Source organism: Saccharomyces cerevisiae, chromosome XIII (assembly GCF_000146045.2).
Source record: "Saccharomyces cerevisiae S288C chromosome XIII, complete sequence".
Taxonomy (NCBI): Eukaryota; Fungi; Ascomycota; class Saccharomycetes; order Saccharomycetales; family Saccharomycetaceae; genus Saccharomyces; species Saccharomyces cerevisiae.
In genome coordinates this window covers 645328-665746 of record NC_001145.3, presented here as the reverse complement: position 1 = coordinate 665746, position 20419 = coordinate 645328, and the positions used below count along the sequence as shown (strand labels likewise).

Sequence of the window (20419 nt, the reverse complement as noted above, 5' to 3'; positions counted from 1 at the left end):
AACTATCTCGGAAAAACTGGTTTGAAAATCTTTTATTCATCCACCTTATTTAATAATATGATTACAATCAATTCCTTGGGTGCATAAAATTACACCTATTCTTGCTTCTCTTTCTCGCCTGATAAAGTTGTTTTGCCTTATATGTTTATAGTTTTTAATATTTATTTGAAGGCCACATGGGGCCTCTTTCCCCCATTGGTTGAATAAGTATCCCTGTAGTGCGCCTAAAATGCTAAAAATAATAATGAACCTACACCTAGCATACCCGCAGAAATATACCAAATGGCATTGGAGGTTAAAAATGAGGTATTTTGTCTTTTAATGGCATTCGTCTTGTGTCTGTTTTCCAGGCTCCTCCTCACTAAACTTCTCAGTGATCTTTTCTTATTAGAGGATGGGTCGTCAGTGCTGGTCGCTGACGATGTTGGGTTCAAAGTTTCTGTTGGAAGCATCATTGGTGGTCTATAAGCCAAATATAGTGGTTGCATTGGAGTACCATCATATTGGTACAATTGCAGGGTGTAAATACCATGGTAAGGATCTATACCTACGGCATATTCCTTGAAAGTTTCTGTTTGGTTATATCTAGAATAAGTCGAAACTCCGTCATCATTGCATGGGTCGCTGAATAGTTGTCTACCGTCAACTTCAATAGGATTCAGAACTAACGTACCGTTTTCTGAAATGTTATATGTACCATGCTGATAAATCAACGAAGCCATGGGGCAAGTTGGGTTACGAGGATTGCCACTTACCTGGTAAGTAGCTTCTTCGTACCAACCATCTTCAGTGAACGAATAGCTAAGCCCGGGCAATGAAGGTTCTATCAATAGTTCATCTACGGGATCATAAAACCCCGGTCCCGTGAACACTTGATTTGATTTAGATGACCAGGTACCGTATATAGAGTTACTTTCGTCTTCACAATAGACCTTTTGAGCAAACAAATACCCGCCTAAGATTAGCTTTTTTAATGTAAACTTTTTCGACCACATAGTAATAAAGTGCAACAAATAATAATGGTTATAATACCGATCCTTTCCTCAGAATGATGTCTTACTTCAGTTTAATATGCCGGTAGGTTCTCGAAAAAGATGAGATCTCAAGCTTTAGTATGACTATATATCTATAATCTTAGAGAGGCTTTCTATTTATAACTGTTTGCTAATTACTACTCTCCTTTGCTTACCGCAAACGTTAGAACGAAAGGAAGAAAAAAATACTGGAAAATCGCGTCATCTTTTCCGTTCATGATGATAATTATATCAATCGTTGAAAGAATATTGGTATATTACTATTCAGCTGGTTTCAGGTGAAGAATATTGAGGCTAGATGTTTGTAGGTGGGCATTAAAATTATCTGGTATTAAAATGTCAAGTATGAATGTCATTATTACTTACGATGGAAAAGCGTAGTATTCCGTTATTAATTAAGTATATATGTAGGCTTGATGAGAAAATGGTCACAGTTGAGAGCTATTGTGGTTCCTTAACGATAGCGATATCGAAGACGCTCTATTAGTAAGTTCTCCTGTGTTCTGGAATATACCAGTCGTCATAAATTTGGCACGTTGTGGTATTTCAGCGGATGATGAGTTGGGAATTCTATTCTCTTTATTCCTTTCTTCTAGCATCATATTCTGATAATTGCTTGATAATGGCATGTTACCATTTTGGGTTTGATTAGGTAGACTGCTTACGCTTATGGCACTGTCACAAGCACTTTCGTTTTTAAACTGATTAAAAGTGTACATGTGAGGGGTGATCGGCGATGAATGGTCAATGTTGGTAGTACTGAAAACACTGTTGTCTGATTGTGCACTGAAGTTTCGCATTGGAGTATAATTGGTTCCCGAAGAATATGTGCTTGGAGAAGAAACTGATGATGAAGAGGCATTTTGGTCAAAGTAACGAGAATTGACAGCAATTTTTCTGGTTAGGTCTATTGTAGAGGCCAGTTGCAGTTTCTTTTGTAATTCCAAGTTATAATCTTTTACTTGTAATATGAAAGGTACTATACCATATTGCTCCTTATAAACTTCGACTAAAGATGGGGGAGAATTGACTATGCCATTGATGATAATGCTGAATACCTGCGTTTGAGTGTTTGAGTTTATATCATTACCAATGGGCATAGAGAGAAAAGGGCCTTGATCTTGATTAGTGAATTTGTTTATTATAGAAAACATACCATTGCATATTTCGTATAATTCGAATTTAAGCAAGTTGTATTGCCAACAGCTCAGATCAATTAAGAATCTTTTCAAATTTATCAATTTAATTTTGGAATTTAGTTCTTCATCTTCATCCATGGTAGTTGTATCGCCATCTAGTCCAGTACTTTGCGGTGAACTACTGATATGTTCTTCCACTGTGGCATCACTGTCGTCAGAAGATTGTGACTTTCTCTTACAGGACCATTCTTTGCCGTTGCTATTGTTATTTTGTAACTGGTTTTTGTAAAGTTCATATTGTATCAAACAATTTTCGTCAACGTTTAAAATGTAGTCATTAATCATGGGCTCATAAACGTCCCAGTTCAGAGTATCCAAGATATGTCTTTCCATTTGAATGAACATTGATTCATCGAATAAATCGGACCCGCCGCAATAATGAACCAATTCAGAAAGGCGTGGAATACGAGCTCTAGGATTGGGACCATAAAACCTACCACCTGTGGGGATGGAGACGTTGTTTATAATATGGTTGCACCCTCCCCAAGTTTTGGCCGCTAACCAAAGGCAGGTGCCTACAACTAGTTTAGCTTGGTCCTTTAACACTACTCTCTTAGAGCAATAGCGATCGTAGAACCTGACAGCGTGGAAGAAGATACCATTACTTACTCTAGTCATCACTGAAAGTTGATACAAAAATGTTACTATGGCTTCTCTAGTTTGATGAGGATTCATCTCCGGTTGCTGATCGATCAATTTTATGTCTGGTTTTGTCTTGGAAGATTGGACCAGCACATTTTGAGAGATTTCCTCGTGATATTCCTGTATGGTTTCGTAATGAGTTAGTAGTTCTGCATTGGACAATTCAATTGGGTAATATGTCTGCTTTGCAGTGACAATTAACCCAGTTTTCACTTCTGAGTGGTTCATGATCTTTTTATTTATTTTACAGAAATAGCTAACGAGCAGTGGAGTGGTGGTAGTGCTATTTTATTTAATTGCTATTATTGTTATCGTCGTTAAAATGTATTGTCAGCAAAATTACACTAATTTCTTCTATCCTGGGGAGATGGGATGAATAAATTGACAATAACCAGGAAATAAATTAAAGCGAACGAAGAACTCCTTGGCCAATTTGCTCTTAAGTGTGCATTCAACTAAGAAACTATTGAAGATAAGCATTACCAATTCCAAAATATATTCTTATATAAAAAGAGATACTAAGAAAATATCGAGAGATTAATTGCTGCACTCGCACCGGTACCACTTGGCGCAGGAAAACTGCGGTTTCCACAGGGGACCCACGCTGCCTTTACTCCATTCTCAATCTTGCCTTCTGCAGTATCTTTTTTTTTAATTTTCGAGTCTTCGTCACTTTCGAGTTAGTCTCCCTCCCAGCCTCGACCTGGCACCATTCAGCTCAATCCAGCAAAATCGCCAAAAATGCGTCTCCGATGCTTTCAAGGTTGGAAACTAACTAACGCGGTGCGAGATTCCCTCGAAGAAGTAAAATCGCGAATTCTTCCTTGAACGCGTCTCTTGCAGGCTGAACAAAGAAGTCGCTAGTGGATCGTCACAGAATGAACACGCCCACGAGCGGGATCTGGCTCGAGTTGTCATGAATACTGAAAGTATCAGGCGCGGGGTTGTAGTAGGTAAAGAATTTCTCCAAGAGGTTGTAGGAATGGACTTGTTTACCCCTTTACGCGCGGTGTTTTCGTGGCTTTACCGCATTGGGGTATGTCCCAGAAGAGAGTGTGCGCTATTCGATTTCCTATCAGTGAAGTGTTGCGAACAAGGGAATGCTGTCGAATTAGGAAAACAAAAGTTTATTCATGCAAATTTTGTGGCACGCTACCCTAAGTTCTCGATGATGTTTGGCTGCGTTTAAGTGAGTAATTTACATCCGCCTGTTAGTCCCGTAACATTCTCTTTTATTTTGCTAGGATAATTAGGTTGATGCCACGCACGACAATGTAGCTACGTAAGTTTTTTATGTAAGGGAACGAGACGAAGTGATTGTAGCGCACAAGATCTGGCCTTCTTAATCTAGCTGAGGTAATGTTATTGTTCTTTTCAGCTTTCCCGCTAAGGCTAGAGCCTTCTCGATGTTTTCACCAGCGTTAATCTTGAAGACAAAGCACTGCTTTGTTTTAGTGAGAATATGCGAAAGGACTGAGGGAGCATCATCAAGCTCTCTATTCAGCTGTACCGTGGACATACTACCGATATATATATTCATTGAATGGGACTCTTCATCTTTTCCCAACTTGGTATCTAAAGTTAAAATGTTCATGCATTCTTCATCTTGTGACAGATCTCTAATTTCTGTTGGGTTATCTAATCCAACGTCACTGTGTTTAATACTTCCGTCAAGATGCAAAATGTTCAATGTCATCTTATAATTCTCACCGTACTGCTCAATTAACTGTTTTAGCAAAGTCTTTTTCATTGGTGCTGTGGGTTGCTGCGAAACCACTATAATGCTGCAGTTAATTAACTTGCTGATGTATTTTTCCAGGAACGGAATGCATTCGTTATATAAGCGTTTGTGATCCTTATGGATTTCTTCGAGAACTACTCTATCAAATACTTGTACCCGTTTTTCTCCACTATTCTCGCAAATGCACCGATCCACATAGTTGATATGGAATTCATCAGGCATTTGTCGTTCATTGGCATACGCAAAGCATCGGGTGTATCCTTTGATTTCTTCAATTGAAGTGGCCAGATTTTGTCGTGTGTATAATTCCTGTTGAACCTTTTCTAGTTCATTAACGTACTTCTTCTTCCAATTGTTTGCTTCTCCTTCGACTTGCTTCTTCTCCTCCTGCACTTGCGTCAATGCTTGTGATGTAGAAGCAAGCTTCTTTTTGAGAGGAACAACGGCAAGTTCCATGCTATGGAAGTTCACTTCTGCCTCTCCAATCCTTTTTTCAAAATCGTTAAACTCATCTCTACACGTCTTAATATTTTCTTTCAGTTCACCATGGGTGTCTTGTAGGTCTTTTAAAACTTTCGAAAGTCTTTCTTGCTCCCCATCTAATTCAATTCTAGCATCGTTCTTAACTTTCTTGAATATCTCGAATTTCTTGTCCAATTCTTTTTTGTAGTTTTTACACTCGTTCTCATTTTCATTCTGTAGAATGAATAGTTTCCTATTGACCTCCTCGAATTCTGTTTTAAGCTGTCGCATTTCGTCAGTTAACCTTTCGTCAGGTTTCAAATTTTCTACTTCCATTAATTTATACGTCCACTCCCTTTTGGCATTCGATAGCTCTTCCTCTAAATCGTTTTCGAACTCTTGTACTTTTACTGCATGCATAGACACTATATTTTTTGATGATAGCTCAACATTCTTTCTTTGAAGATCACATTGATTATCCTTCAAGTCCATCTCCGTTGATAGTCCATCAATCTCATTTTGTAGCTCCCTGCACGCTTTGACTTTTGCATCTAATTCTAATGTTATTGCAGGTAGTTCCCTGGCATGAATACGAACAGATTCCTTTTCAATTTCAGAAATAGCATTCAGTAGTGAATCTATGTCTTTTCTAACCTTACGTTCATTGTTCTTAACCCTTTCAATAATCTTGGGGTCCCCCCCAAAGGTTAGTTTCTTAGTATACGTAGCGGAGGTGTCATCAGTGTAGCAGCGCCGTATACCAGATCCAGAGCTGTGCAATATATTTAGCTTGTTGTTATTAGGAGTTAGTATCATATCCATTTCTCTTTTCTGAACCTTCTGTCGTTTTGTCTTTGGAAAGTCTCGAGTGACGTTGTTTGGATCACTATGAAAGGAAAGTTTAGGAATTTTGGAGTTATTCATCCTAATAATAAAGCTTATGTCAACGAGTTTCAAATGCCAAAACAAATATTAAAATAGTGAATAGCTCTTATATATACACGGTCCAACCCTATGGCACAAAATTCACTTATTTAGGCGCTTAATTATAATGTCGTAGTTGTGTTTCAAAGTTGCTTCAGCCAAACGGAAAAGCCGCCTAAATGTGTCGATCAGTGAATGAGCTCAATAACGTGTGGATATCAAAAAATAATACAGTAAAGCCTTATTCTCGGACGATATGCTCAATGGTCAACGACTGACTAGTTTTATTTTGATACGAGCTACGACAGTGGTATCTTTCATATACTAGAATCATATTAGAGAGTAAATAAGAACAAAAATGGTAAACAAACAAATATCACTATGGACGATATTACTGATCACATGACTGTCTAATTTTCAATGAAAGTTAGGAGTGGAGTAGTCGTGCTATATAGGGCAATTACTATTCTTGGAAAAGTGTAAAGCTTTACATTAAGTTGTATAAAACGAATCAACCGCACTCTTTACATTGCTGCATGGCTTACTATGAGTTCCCTATTAATATCATACGAATCTGACTTCAAAACAACCTTAGAACAAGCCAAAGCGAGCTTAGCAGAGGCCCCCTCACAACCGTTATCACAGAGAAATACTACACTGAAGCACGTAGAACAGCAACAAGATGAGTTGTTTGACCTGCTAGATCAGATGGATGTAGAAGTTAATAACAGCATAGGCGATGCCTCAGAACGTGCTACGTACAAGGCGAAGTTAAGAGAATGGAAGAAGACTATACAGAGCGATATCAAACGACCACTGCAATCCTTAGTAGACTCAGGCGATCGTGATAGACTTTTTGGAGATCTTAACGCATCTAATATTGACGATGACCAAAGGCAACAGTTGTTGAGCAACCATGCAATCTTACAGAAATCGGGAGATAGACTAAAAGATGCCAGTAGAATAGCAAATGAAACTGAAGGAATAGGGTCACAAATAATGATGGATTTAAGGTCACAGAGAGAAACTTTGGAAAATGCAAGACAGACCTTGTTTCAAGCGGATTCATATGTGGATAAAAGTATAAAGACACTAAAAACAATGACTAGAAGGCTAGTTGCTAATAAATTCATAAGCTATGCCATTATCGCAGTCCTTATATTATTGATTTTGCTAGTTTTGTTCTCAAAGTTTAAATAAGGTGGGAAAACAAATTCAATAAAAAACCTCTAGAATCTAAAGAACATGTCAAGGAACTATAGAGTTACCTTCACTAGTAATATCAACGCTACCTTACTGATAAAAAACTACTGCAATTAAATATTCTATAGATCAAAATATAGAGGTATATCGTTGGAAATATTTTTCAAACGTACAGATATTGAAGGTTCACCGCAGTTAATCAAGACACATCCTTATTCAACGGACTCATTGGGTCCATTGGGTCTATATCCTCATCTTTAGCCTTGTCAGTTACTTTCATATTTTTCACCTTATCTTTTAGCTTGCCTATAAGCTTGGTTTCAAAGTTGTGACGATCTTCAGGTACCACAGTTTCGTGAATACCTTCCTCTTCATTCATTTCCTCCATCAAATGTCTAGCCTTGTCACTTGAAATGCTGCTTTGTGGTGTCAACCCAGAATGGGTGCCCCCTATCCTATGATGGCGCTTTTCTTCTTCGGTTAAGTCCAAAATGGTGGCAGTGTAGTTTACCAAAGACTTTGCACTCTTACGTCTTGCCATTCTCTTCATTTTGGGACCTTGCTCAGAGCTCTCTGTTGAAGCGGTCGTTGCCACAGATGATCTTGGCGTACGAGGTAGTCTTACACAGGATATACCTACATCACTTATCCATTTGGCCACAAGAGCAGTCCAACCACATTGGTGTGAAGCGCCAAGCCCTCTTCCAGTATCACCGTCAAAGTATTCAAAAAATGGCACATAATCCCTGAAATATGGATCAGAAGACAGAAACTTAGAGTGATCACCATAATGAATGGCGCGCTCCCCGTTTTCGTCTGGAACAAATAAGTGAATCATACGATATCCAAGTTCTTCGGCAACTTCAGCAAGATTCAAATAATCTCCTGAACCTACGGGACACTCTACTTTGAAGTCGGAACCGTAGTACAGGTAAAACCTTTGTAATGCTTCCATTATTAAAAAGCTGGTAGGAAACCAAATGGGCCCTCTCCAGTTAGAATTACCGCCGAACATACCCGAGTCTGATTCGCCCGGCAAATATTTGACCATATATTCGACACCATTTACATTCATTTCGAATGGGTGCTTCTCATGATATTTGGAAAGAGATCTAATACCATATGGTGACAAAAACTCAGTTTCATCCAGCAAACGTGACAGTATGGCTGTTAATCTTTCCTTAGTAACTAGGGATAAAAGTAGTCTTTCTCCCACTCCTTTTTTTGACATGGACGCAATGTTTCTATCAAAGATTTCTGGACGGTTGTTCACAAACCAATCAACCCTCTTCTTGAAACCGCGGAATTGTTTTATGATACTAGGCTCTAAAGTCATAGAAGCATATAGTGGGATCAATCCCACGAGAGATCTTATTGGTAGTTGCACCTTGTGGTCACCCCAAGAGATGGCATCGTAATAAAATTTGTCTGCTTCATTCCATAGGTTTTGTTTGATAACTTCTTTACATTTCTCTCCCGTAATATCAGTAGCGTATTCAAAGGACATAGAGTCACTGATTAAGATAAAATGTTCAAAAAATTTAGAGGCAATATCTTCATAAACCGGGTTTTCTTTGGCGAGCTCTAATGCAATATTTAGCATTTGAAGGCTGAAAAAGGCCATCCAACCTGTAGAATCAGCCTGTTCAAGCGTACCGCCAGTGGGTAGTGGTTCTGATCTGTTGAAAACGCCAATATTATCAAGACCCAAAAATCCGCCCTCAAAAACATTTTTACCTTCAGTATCCTTTCTGTTGACCCACCATGTAAAATTTAACAAAAGCTTCTGGAAAACTCGTTCTAAAAATGTACGATCTTCACGGTTGTACATGTTTCTTTCGATCTTGAAAACACGATACACAGCCCATGCATGGACTGGTGGATTTACGTCATTGAAGTTCCATTCGTATGCCGGAATTTGACCGTTAGGATGCATGTACCACTCTCTGGTTAATAAATCCAATTGCCGTTTTGCAAATTCTGGATCAATCATAGCTAAAGGAATGCAGTGAAACGCAGTATCCCATGAAGCAAAAAATGGATACTCCCATTTGTCGGGCATTGATAAGATATCTTCGATGTAAAGGTGCTTCCAGTTCTTGTTCCTGCCATTAGCTCTATTAGGGGGAGGGCGAGGCTTAACATTGGCGTCACCATTATACCAAGCATCATATGTAAAATTGTAGAACTGTTTAGTCCATAGCAAACCAGAAAAAGCTTGTCTTTGAAGGTTTCTTAATTCATCACTGATTGGCAAAGGTGTAATCCTCCAGTAGAAGTTATCAGCTTCCTCCTCTCTGTTATCGAAAATCAAATCAAACTCATCTTCATCTACGACAGCCAGGTTTTGTGCCTTAAAGATAGAGTTTTTTGGGTCATTTGTAAATTTGTATCTCACAGTAACATACTCTCCGGGCGGAATATTTTTGAAGTGATATACTGCGCAGGCCTTTGTTCCTTTATTTTCAGGATTTACAGCATCGGTTTTGCCTTGAACAAGATATTCTTCAAAAGCATCCTTTGTGTACTCGGAAGGATTCTTTTCTTCGTTAAATAGTTTTACTAAATTGGACTCATTATCGGTAAATAGCAGCAGAGGATCTATATCTTCTACCTCTTTATCTTCCTCTTCCTCGTTTGTACCGGAAGAGAACCCACCTGGAGATGGCTGAAAGACCATTTGGCAATTACCATATTTCTTGTGAGTCATATTGATTAAGTTCGCTGCTTCTGCATCTCTTTCAAGCAAGGGCTTGTCCTTTGTTCTAGTACCGTCAAAAGCCCAAGTATTTCTGAAGAAAAGTTGGGGAGCTATGTAGAGCTCACCAGAGTCGATTTTACTTCGATTATGTATAGTTAGCCGAAAGTTCAGTTCACTAGGGTTTTCGTCATCCTTTGCCATTTCAAAAAAAACATCGAAATAAGGGTTGTCACCGGTTTCACTATCACGGTATAGCCCATCTATATCGTAAACTTCGAATTCTTTATCCTCGTATCCCCTTTCACCATTCTTTTGCACCAATTCTTTGTATGGAAAGGCCTTTTTAAAGGGATACTTGTATAAAGCTTTCATATATGAATGAGTGGGAGTATTGTCCAGGTAAAAGTACAATTCCTTAACATCCTCACCATGGTTCCCTTGTGGCCCAGTCAACCCGAACAACCTTTCCTTCAATCTTTCATCTTTACCGTTCCACAGAGCGACATTCATACACACCAATTGTTTGTTATCTGAGACACCAAATAATCCATCTTCACCCCAACGGAATACTCTTGCATTGGCATGTTCGAAAGGAAAATTGCTCCAAGCATCACCGTTTAAAGAATAATCTTCACGGACTGTCGCCCAGCTTCTTTCACTCAAGTAGGGACCCCAACGATACCAGTATTTCTCATGATTTCGATTTTCACGCAATCTTTCTTCTTCTACTGTAGAATCTACAAATTTGTCTCTTAGCTTGTTCATTGTTGCTGTTTAGACTTGCTATCTCTTACCAATACAAGGTCTTAACACTAGTAAAAGAATACTTGACAAGACTCTTTAGTTGCACTTTAGAAATTTGGAGGTGCTGAGAAAGCGGTGGATACCAAGGTACGATCGTATAGTATATATATATATATATATTACAGTGTTATCAAACAGGTTTTCTTGGCTTGCCGCTTTTGATCTGGGTTAGCCCCGCAAGATGATGTTTTACCCCTTATTTTTGATCTAGCCTTTTTTTTGTTCAATTGGATCTGAATCGCTAAAGATTTAAACTAAAGAAAGAAGAAGACAGGATAACAATCAATGGATACAACAAATAGGGGCATTCGGAGACACAGAGTATCCATTTTATTTTCTTTTTTCTTCCGGTAGCTGGTCTTACACTTATTCTTGTCAGCAGACGGTGCGCCGCCACTCCCATTGTAACTCTTGTGATGAGCTCTCCTTTCAATGGAAAAGGAACATCACGTGAAGCGAACGCGTATGAAGAGGAAATCAGTTAGTTGATGTTTGTATGGGAATATTGTCTGTTGGAAGTTTATAGAAACAATAATGCGTGTGTATTTATGTATGTTGAGTGCATATATATGTAGGTAGATTGTTTTTTTCTTTTGATTATCATTCCTTAATCGTTATTCTAAAATGAAGACAGCCACAATCTGTAGTTTTGTTGGGCGGCATTGGCATAAAGATCGGTCAATTTATCACACGACTGGGTAGTTTTGGCCGCGACGGCCATGCGACAATCCTGGACGTTATTCATGGCTTGGTGTTTGTAGTTGTTTTCTTGAGGGTTATCTAACGAGAACACAGTCTCGTCCGAGGCAGAACTTGTGTTCAAATCGAACTTCCCGGTGTCTCTCGGTACCACGAAAGGACCATTCAAATTATTATATTTGGCATCTTCCGAAGTATTGAGTGAATAATGCTCACCAAGTGACACATGCTCGGTAAATTGATAATTGGCAAAAGATAAGGGAAACACCTCATCGTCTAAAGGAGTGGCATAGTTTGAAGACATTTCTTGGTTTTATTGTATGTGTTATATGAGAAATTCAATTCTCCTTGTCATTAGTTTGTCTATCTATATATATTAACAAACAGGCTAGTGCTGAATGACTACGGAAAACAAATATTACATGCAAAAATTTTTGACAATAATGAGTAAGAGGCACATGCACTAGAGCATAAAAATTATGAACGTGTCTAGCTACATATATATCAATTAAATTAGTCTATCCGCGTAGCCAAGAAAACGATAACAAAGGGTACTTTACCCACTTGAAGGTGTCATTAACGCTGGTATGATAACCCGCTATCAAGCTGCATAATCTTTCTCCTACTATGCGCGTCTTTTGTTTTCATTTCACGGAATGACTCTTCCGCGGAGATTGGGCCGCGCCAGAAAATTTTTTTTCATCCGCTTCAGTCATTTCTGTCTGTTTTCTGTGCGCACTCTACGCTGATCGCTTGCGGCGGTAAAATTCCCCTGATATCCACCAAGGTGCTGAAAATCGAGCTACGGGGCGCTCTTGGTACGGGAATGGCAACAGAAAGAGCAGCTAGCTCGAACAGCCAGCTCTTTTTGAGGGGGGTAACACGTATGCTGGCAAAGGGCACAGGGTCTTATTACCCCTCCTTTGGTACGGTGGTCACCACAGTAGCAGAAGCGCTCGGATCATCGCTTCCACGTCATGCCCACGTTTCGTTTCCATGCGGAAAAATGCCCTCCTTAACATGACCACTTTGGGGGTTTTTGTATATTGTTTCTTAATTGCTGATTTGTGCAGTATCCTATCGTTCGTTCTTCACCCCTCCCCTTAAACCTTGCTAGCGTTTTGATATTTTTTGTTTCCTGTCACGTTCAATACTACAAATTACACATCTCAATCGGAATCGCGGGCGCAGAGTTTTTCCGATGTTGCCCGTCGCTAATATTTGGCGACTTTTGCACGTGAACGACGTCCCCACAATAAATTTCGCAAGGAGCGGGCGTGCGTTGTTAACGTCATCCGTTAGCGAGACTTTTACGGATATTACTTTTCACCCATGGGGTGTATATGAGAGTTCAGAAGAGGGTGTGGAGAGACAGAATATTACTGTTCTTTTTTTCCAAGATATTGAGCGTTTTTTTAGTTGTTGAGATTTGTTCAAATAAGAGGTAAATATGTCTAATCCATGCCAGAAGGAGGCCTGCGCCATCCAAGGTTTGTAATATTAACTTCAAAAGATTCGATCGTTTTTTTCTTTTCACTAACGTTTTTTCACATTAATTTTAGATTGCCTTCTATCACATCAGTACGATGATGCTAAATGCGCTAAAGTTATAGATCAGCTGTACATCTGCTGCTCAAAATTTTACAATGACAATGGAAAAGATTCACGGTCACCCTGCTGTCCGCTACCTTCGCTTCTTGAGTTGAAGATGAAACAGCGAAAGCTTACACCAGGGGACAGTTGAGGCTTCCAATTGGCCCTTCTTTCTACGTATGTATGAACTAGCAATTGAAAAAAAAAAAAAGGTATGTGCGTGAAGAGAATCTAATCATAAGTACATTATTCGTACTTCCAGGGAAGATCCACTCACTTTCTTTATGAAAAAGAAATATATTTATCTAAGATCAACCGCGAGCACGACAGTGAAATAGTATTAGTACTCCACCGTATAGTAAACGATTAAGTAAACTATATACGTCCACCGCCTAAAAAAACTGTCGAAACAGAATCTCTAAAACCAAGACGAATCGTGACTCTGGGTGTCTATTATAAAAGACATTATTACCCTTTTTCAAAAAACCAAAAAAAGGAAAAGAAAAGATTTTTTAAATACCAATAAAGATTCTTGCACCACAGGAACTTCTTCTAAACTCACCGCTTTATATACCAGAAAAAGATATAACGGTACGAAGAAAAAATAATATTCATACTTTTCGGGTAACACTTATATTGCTTCAGAAAAAAAATGTAGGGTTGGTAACGACTATCAGCTCAGTACATGGGCTTTTTGCATGGCTAGTGGTACTTTACTCTAGGCCCTCTCATGTGTGAAAGTATTGGTGGTTTTTTTTTTGGTGTTATTTTTTCCTAAGTTAAAAAGAAAATATGATATCTATATATATATTACAAAAATCAGTTTTTAGAAACTTAGTGACGACGAGAAGCAGCAATGATGTTGTTCATTTCTTCGACCTTAGCCTTGGCTCTGGTGAAAGAACCCAATCTCTTCTTGGCGACCTTTCTAGCTCTCTTTTCACCAGAGTTTCTTATTAGATCAATCAATCTTCTTTCGTATGGAGACAAACCAGCGATTTCTCTGACCAAAGATCTTACGAACTTGGTTCTGTTGGAAGCAGCACCTTTCTTGTAAGAGATTTTTGGAGCTGGGGTCATGCTAGTGACCTTCTTACCTTTGTTTAAACCAATAGCAATTCCTAAATATAAGGACACAGGTTGTCTTCAGTTAGTAACATGTGAAATAGGCATACATATACACGTGTATATGTGTCGGCGGGAAGTGACGTATAATGTACGGCTTTGTATAGCATCTTTTTGTGATTGTTTTCCATGGCAATTCTTACAATGGTGCAACTACTAAAATGTTCCATTTGAAGGCGTTTTCGCAATACTATTCTTTTTGTAAAATGGACCTCATCTTCAAACACAATAGTTTTTTAGATAGGAGTGAAGAGATAAGCCTGTGTATGCATATTAAATGGTATTTTTCCTCTGGCTATTTCCATTGGTCATTAATCACTCAAAATTATATAATATTCTTGTTTTTGTTTCCTTTTAAGTTTTCAATGCACTCATGTTCTTCTCGTATTTGGGGTAAACCCCTTTATAAGTTCGAAAATCGTCATAACCCGTTCAGTTCCTTGTTTATGTCTCACATACCTGTCTTAACGGTCATTTCTTATTGTGTTTGCTGTCTTTCTTGTTTCTTTGATACTTGTAAATCAGTACTATACTGTTCAACATCCTGAAATCTCTGATTTCAAATAAATTTCATAGGAGCGGAGGCTTCCATTCAGTTGGAATTTAACTTCAAAAAAAAACTGTGAAATGTACGGGTGTAAAACAGTCTAAAAAATGAATTGCCAATTAATGTAGCAAGCATATACGCATCAATAATGTTCAGAATGTGTGCATACCTACATATGTACAAACAGATATGCTTTTTTATATACAGGGGAAAACCAACGATATTTTCGGAATGGCAATTATCTTCTTTATTTCTTCCTTTTATACGGTGATGGTGGATAAGTCGAATTTATGATCCTCTAATCTAGCTAGGATATCCTTGACTGGAACGTCGGCAAATAACTCGACAAATTTTTTGTAGTTCAGGTCCTTCCCTACTGACCTATATTCCAATTTCTCTAAAGGATATAAAAATGACATCAATCTTCTTCTTCCAACTGATATTTTTCTTGGTGAGCCGTTTACTATTTCATCATAGTAAATTTTGGCCTTTTTACCACCAGCCATTTCTATGATAGGTGCATCCTTATGTGGGGGATTCTCTATTTCATCTTTTCTTTTTAAAACCCTATAACGAAGCTTCCATCCGGTCGGCCCTAATTCTTTTATTCTTGCAGATTTTTCCTTTGTTAAATAGTTGTCAATCCCTCCTTCTTTACTGATTGTTTTTAAAACTTTAGCGGTCATTTTGATACTGATTTTTCTGTTCAGAGTCTCACTCCAGAGACCTTTTTTGACAACATTTGGCAACCACTTCTTCCTCGTTTTGGCTTTACTTTCAGAAATATTGTTACCAAACTGAACGAAAGATCCACCATATAGACCTTTGTTACTCTGTTTGAAGATATTAGATTCCCCATACTTGTAATCTGGAAATTTCTTTCTTTCTTTTGGCATATGTAAAGGTTTAGCATCACCAACTTGGTAGTTCGGTTGTTTGGCAATCTTCCTTGTTTCAATCAGTCTCCATTGCCTGAAGTTTTTTACGGAAGAGGTAAAGCCTCTCGTTAATTGGAATGGTCTGAAAATTTTTTGCATATTCTTCTGTGAGCTTTTTCTTCCTTAAACTGATTTTTCTATACCCCTGGGCACTAACTTCTAATAGCTCTAGCTGATCAGCTGTTTTTGGTTTCTCAAATGAATTTCACAAAGCGTGCCCGGATGCGAGAATACGAGATTATTTAATTAAATATAATTGCAGAAAGAGAAGAAGGAAACGTACTAAGCTCAATTTGTCCACAGTATAATCAACAAAATTGCACATTTAATTGTTTTTACTAAAAGTTTAGGAAACCGTTGTCACGATGTAATTAAAATTCTTGAATTCTTGATATGAAGGCTCTTTTCATGATGTGCCACATGAGTACAGCCGATATTTGAGAAACGTAGAATAAAATAAAACGTTAAACGCCAAGATATTTACTGTTGCAAAGTTTAGAATGGTATGGAAAGGGTTACTGTTAACTGCTAACTCGAGTATATATTGTCACGATTGTGGTTCATTATTTCTGCTAGAAGTAATGCTTACTAACAATTTCTCGGTCTTATTTATATCCTAAACACTCTCCTTTACTACTTCATCGTCACTGAATTCTTAGTCCATGAACAGTTTTAAAGTACTCTATTTTCTTTATCCGGCTTCCCTAACCTCATATATTATCTTGCAACTTTATACAATTGAAGCTCTCAAATGTCAACAAAATATGAAATAATCAAAAATCAAGAAATAAATTTATCATTATATTTAGTCATGTATCATTCAAGGGGAGCAGTAGCTGATATACACAGTTTAACTATTTAAAAACCTTTTTAAATCCTGACCAGCCGGCTCCCAAAGGATTATTTTTAGAATTAGAATATTCGAATAACGTACCATTTTTGTTTGCAGTTTTTATTTCTTCAATAAGCCTTTCTAGTTCTGAAATCCTATCCTGCAATTTCAAATTTTCGTCCATTACTTGGGTATTCTTTTTCATTGTCTCTTCCAAATCTTTCTTTAAATCATTGGGCACATATACACCTAAAACTTGCTTCTTTTTTTCTGAATCCAACTTTTTCTTCAAATCTAAAATTTGAAGTTTGTAACCATTATTTTCATTTAATACAGACTCGATATTAAGCCGATTTTTCACTAACTCGTTCGCAATTGTCACATGCTCTCTATTTAAAGATGTGTAGTCGTTTTCTAATTTACGAACATGCTTTTGTAAATGTAAATTTTTTTCCGTGATAGACTTATATTGCACTTCTTTTTCATTGTCCAATCTGTGAATTTCCTCATATTCAGAAGAATATTTCTTCATAGTCTTTGGGGTTATTGCTACTTTCATCATAGAGTCTTGTAGTAATTTATCCATACATTCATTTGAGAGAAGAGTGTCACCGCGTGTACCATCATTCTGCTTAATATAAGCATCTAACAGACCTGATTTCAATAGCTCCAGCATATCATCAAAACCCATTTTTAACAGATGGTCTCGGGAATTAGATAAAAGTGTGGCTAAAATTCTCATAATAGAGTCAATACCTTCTAAAAATACCATATCACCGATACGTGGTTGAATTTCAGTGGGAAGTTTCTTTTGAAACAGTGTCGTGAAGAAACCGGGCAAAAACATGGAAGAACGGACGCCTTTTTCAACCATGTGGTTGTGAATTTCAGGATAAAATTCTTCTACAAGTCTATCAAATTTATAGCAAAGAATATCGATCTCAGAAGCACTTGGTAAGAACAAGAGTCTTAAACCGTAAACTTTCATTAGGCGTACAAGTAGACCAAATGCATTTGCCTCCTCCTCGCAAACGTCAAGAATCATATTGATAATATAAGCAATGTCGGTAGAAAACTCACACTCTGGGTCAAAAAGTAAATAAGCCTTTAACACATTACTTATGCGTTTTACGTATTCAGAGGGAACTTCGTCCATCATTTTTAGCTGATTTTCAAATTCCTGGACGTCAAAAGGTGCCATTTCCGTTAGATACGTTTCATATATAGGGTCAAAGGATTTCGATTTTGCATAACTTACTAACTGCCAGACTACCAATCGATAAGCGGCTGGTATACCTCGAGATAGTTGGAAATGTAAGGTTTCGATATCGTTTATTAAGATATTTTGATAGTCGCCGATAACCTTTAACCAAAATGAACTAACCTCTTCAGGAATTTCATTGTTGTTAATTTTTTTTGAATCTTCTTTTAAATTTAGTATATTTTTATCCAAATCACATTTGATAGAGTTATCTTCACTTTTATAAAAGAGCATATTTCTCTTAAATGTACTCGCTAGGAAATGTTTTTGAGCAGCCAAGTCTAAAGGATCTTCTATACGGCGTGGTGGTAAGGTTGGAGGGGTCGATGAAGAAGAATTACCTACAGCACTCGTTGGTGATTTGGAGGGAGTCGCATTACCATGGGGCGCCTTCAAATGAAGAGTTTCCGCATTAACTACCTGCCTCGGAGGTAACTGTGGTCGGTCAAGGGGGGCTTGATCATTTTTATTTCCTGCTAGCACTGGAGGCAATGAGGATTTAAGAGCAGATGCAGATTCTTCTATGCAGTCAGCCCTCGGTGGTAATGGGGGTGAGGTTATTCTTTTTAGAGCCTCTTCAACTTTGGATTCTTCGGTTTCTAATTGCTGGCTGAGGTCATCGGATGGTAGTATGGTTTTACTCTGGGATTCTTCTCTCAATTTTGACTGCATCAGAGCCTCATGGGGATTTGAAAAGGCGCCGATTGATTCGCCGTCTTTTGCACTTTCATTTGAGCCAAAGTTACTGGATGCATTTGTGGTTGCCATTTCTACTTTCTCATCCGAATATGCTTTTTCATCGCCTTCTGGTACTGATATTTCATCCCTGAGAGCGATGCGATCAGAGTCTTTCTCTGGCTGGGTTTGATGGGGAGTTCGTGGAACTTCAATGCGTTCTTCATGTATATCTTCATTCGAATTCATCTGTTAGTGTGTTTATATTTGTTTTCTTGCCGCTATAATCATAAGAGTATATACATGCAGTACTAGTGCAATTGTTGTATATTCTCGTTAAGTGCTTTTCTTTGCCTATGGATAAAGTACATATATGGCTTATTTTCTGCCGAATTTTCATGAAGTTTTTATGCGAAGAGAATGCAAATATAACGATAAAAATAGAATGTATTAACTATAGAGACAATGAAAACAAGCACAAATATATATATATATATATATATATATATATGAACACACAACGTGCGTCCATGTGCAAGAACAAGTAAAGTAACCTTCTTGGTAATAGCGCGATGAAACAACGTCTTTGCTAGACCAATTCATAAGTATCATAGGATGCATCTGATAAAATAGGTGAAAAAGCGCTCCTAGAGGGAAACGAGGGCTCCTTAACAAAAGACCATACGCTTCCTGAATTGTCAACATTAACCAGAGCATTCAAATTTGTACCTTCTAGACTGATATCGGGAGACGTATCTGCGTAAATAACACCCGTAGCAATATTCAGACCTGCAATTAGTTTTTCTGTTTCCACCACAGTTGAGTTTGGAAAATGTATTCGAATCTTATTTCGATGAAAAGTTATCGGCAATGATCCATAATTCTGCAAGATCATGTCAACACTACTGTATATTGATTTTAATTCGTATTTGTAATTTCTAATCATTTCATCCAAATCCGCTAACAAAGAAGGATCTAAAAATGACAAAGGTGCGGAGAATGTCCCATTAACGTTAAATTCTGAAATGGTAAATTCAATATAGGAACCTGGTTTTTCCATGTAATATGCGCTTGTTTCATCAACGACTTCATTCTGGGTCTTCATTATCTTAAATAGTTCTAAATTACGAATGAAATTGATATCCTTTTGAGATAACTTCTTAAGGGCAACTGGTTGGACGTGATCCTGTTTAGAGGTAACATTAGACGCATTCTGATAAGCTTTGCAGGAATTAGAGTGGGAGCACTGATTTAATCCGCCTAGTGAGTTGAAAAAACACCTCAAAGATATAGTCATGTTATTCACGGCTTCTTGGGTAAATTTGATACTGGAAGTCGAATAAGCTCTCTGCCCTAATAATCTCTTTGATGTAGTCATATTCCAGTTGGTAAAAAGGCCCCTTGGGGCTCCTTTGGGCACTCTGGGAAAAGAAGCAAATTTACTGACATTGGGAACAGGTCTGAAATGGTCAAACCTTGCGATTCCTCTCCTCGTGAGAGGAGATACCGTTAAACCACTTGCCCTCCTAAAAGCTGTAGAAGCCTCAAATAGGCTCTTCCACCAAGTGACAAAAATATTGCGATTATATTGGTGGGAAAAATTCCCATGGCTCAAACTGATCAGCGTTCGGTCCAGAGACTTCGTGATCTGCCTGAGGTGGACCCGTGACATTCGCAGCCACATGCTCCAGTTATTACCACCGACAGCCATATTTCGTGTTGGTGCTCTTCTATTGTGAAAGAACCACTTTAGATCATGAAATGCGAAATGTGAAGGAAGAGAAGCTTCTCTCCACATGTCCTTTATATTTATATAGTTCAGCCGTGCGTTTCGAAGTGGATTGCCCGGCTTCGGCTGCCAGGATTTGTTTATGCTTTTGCAATGCACATATAACAAGAAACTCGAGCCTGATCTAAAAGCTGATATACGGATCAATAGAGGGCACTTAGCAGGCTGGGTGATCATTGGTGATACATTTCGGATTTGTGGCTTTACCGTTTAGTTTGTTTTTATCAGCCAGCTTGGAGTCATTGGCTAG

The 20419-nt window shown here is 38.1% G+C and overlaps 11 protein-coding genes and 1 non-coding gene across 12 annotated transcripts, besides 1 other annotated feature; 2 read left to right on the top strand and 10 right to left on the bottom strand.

The window, feature by feature from the left end:
• Window positions 1-224: 224 nt before the first annotated feature.
• Window positions 225-995, bottom strand: ROT1 (Rot1p; the record flags this gene model as incomplete). The annotated part of the gene is made up of 1 exon (NM_001182707.1): window positions 225-995. One exon carries the CDS (start codon window positions 993-995, stop codon window positions 225-227), a length of 771 nt encoding a protein of 256 aa, NP_013927.1.
• Window positions 996-1462: 467 nt separating this feature from the next.
• CLN1 (cyclin CLN1) lies at window positions 1463-3103 on the bottom strand (the record flags this gene model as incomplete). Its single annotated transcript, NM_001182706.1, has 1 exon — window positions 1463-3103. The coding sequence occupies one exon, from the start codon at window positions 3101-3103 to the stop codon at window positions 1463-1465; it is 1641 nt and encodes a 546-aa protein (NP_013926.1).
• A 1114-nt stretch (window positions 3104-4217) lies between these two features.
• CIK1 (Cik1p) lies at window positions 4218-6002 on the bottom strand (the record flags this gene model as incomplete). Its single annotated transcript, NM_001182705.1, has 1 exon — window positions 4218-6002. One exon carries the CDS (start codon window positions 6000-6002, stop codon window positions 4218-4220), a length of 1785 nt encoding a protein of 594 aa, NP_013925.1.
• A 546-nt stretch (window positions 6003-6548) lies between these two features.
• On the top strand, window positions 6549-7202 carry VTI1 (v-SNARE protein VTI1; the record flags this gene model as incomplete). Its single annotated transcript, NM_001182704.1, has 1 exon — window positions 6549-7202. The coding sequence occupies one exon, from the start codon at window positions 6549-6551 to the stop codon at window positions 7200-7202; it is 654 nt and encodes a 217-aa protein (NP_013924.1).
• A 202-nt stretch (window positions 7203-7404) lies between these two features.
• YMR196W (uncharacterized protein) lies at window positions 7405-10671 on the bottom strand (the record flags this gene model as incomplete). The annotated part of the gene is made up of 1 exon (NM_001182703.1): window positions 7405-10671. The coding sequence occupies one exon, from the start codon at window positions 10669-10671 to the stop codon at window positions 7405-7407; it is 3267 nt and encodes a 1088-aa protein (NP_013923.1).
• A 658-nt stretch (window positions 10672-11329) lies between these two features.
• On the bottom strand, window positions 11330-11713 carry ICY1 (Icy1p; the record flags this gene model as incomplete). Its single annotated transcript, NM_001182702.1, has 1 exon — window positions 11330-11713. One exon carries the CDS (start codon window positions 11711-11713, stop codon window positions 11330-11332), a length of 384 nt encoding a protein of 127 aa, NP_013922.1.
• Window positions 11714-12859: 1146 nt separating this feature from the next.
• CMC4 (Cmc4p) lies at window positions 12860-13153 on the top strand (the record flags this gene model as incomplete). The annotated part of the gene is made up of 2 exons (NM_001184524.1): window positions 12860-12899; window positions 12972-13153. The coding sequence occupies 2 exons, from the start codon at window positions 12860-12862 to the stop codon at window positions 13151-13153; spliced, it is 222 nt and encodes a 73-aa protein (NP_878145.1).
• Window positions 13154-13214: 61 nt separating this feature from the next.
• SNR11 lies at window positions 13215-13472 on the bottom strand. Its single transcript, NR_132246.1, has one exon. It is a non-coding gene; the product is annotated as an SNR11 (small nucleolar RNA).
• A 364-nt stretch (window positions 13473-13836) lies between these two features.
• Window positions 13837-14602, bottom strand: RPL36A (60S ribosomal protein eL36 RPL36A; the record flags this gene model as incomplete). The annotated part of the gene is made up of 2 exons (NM_001182701.1): window positions 13837-14123; window positions 14587-14602. The coding sequence occupies 2 exons, from the start codon at window positions 14600-14602 to the stop codon at window positions 13837-13839; spliced, it is 303 nt and encodes a 100-aa protein (NP_013920.1).
• A 332-nt stretch (window positions 14603-14934) lies between these two features.
• Window positions 14935-15711, bottom strand: MRPL24 (mitochondrial 54S ribosomal protein YmL24/YmL14; the record flags this gene model as incomplete). Its single annotated transcript, NM_001182700.1, has 1 exon — window positions 14935-15711. One exon carries the CDS (start codon window positions 15709-15711, stop codon window positions 14935-14937), a length of 777 nt encoding a protein of 258 aa, NP_013918.1.
• A 483-nt stretch (window positions 15712-16194) lies between these two features.
• Window positions 16195-16438: an origin of replication (ARS1325; Autonomously Replicating Sequence).
• Window positions 16439-16466: 28 nt separating this feature from the next.
• Window positions 16467-18629, bottom strand: GYL1 (Gyl1p; the record flags this gene model as incomplete). Its single annotated transcript, NM_001182698.1, has 1 exon — window positions 16467-18629. One exon carries the CDS (start codon window positions 18627-18629, stop codon window positions 16467-16469), a length of 2163 nt encoding a protein of 720 aa, NP_013917.1.
• Window positions 18630-18969: 340 nt separating this feature from the next.
• Window positions 18970-20091, bottom strand: SPG5 (Spg5p; the record flags this gene model as incomplete). Its single annotated transcript, NM_001182697.1, has 1 exon — window positions 18970-20091. The coding sequence occupies one exon, from the start codon at window positions 20089-20091 to the stop codon at window positions 18970-18972; it is 1122 nt and encodes a 373-aa protein (NP_013916.2).
• Window positions 20092-20419: the final 328 nt, after the last annotated feature.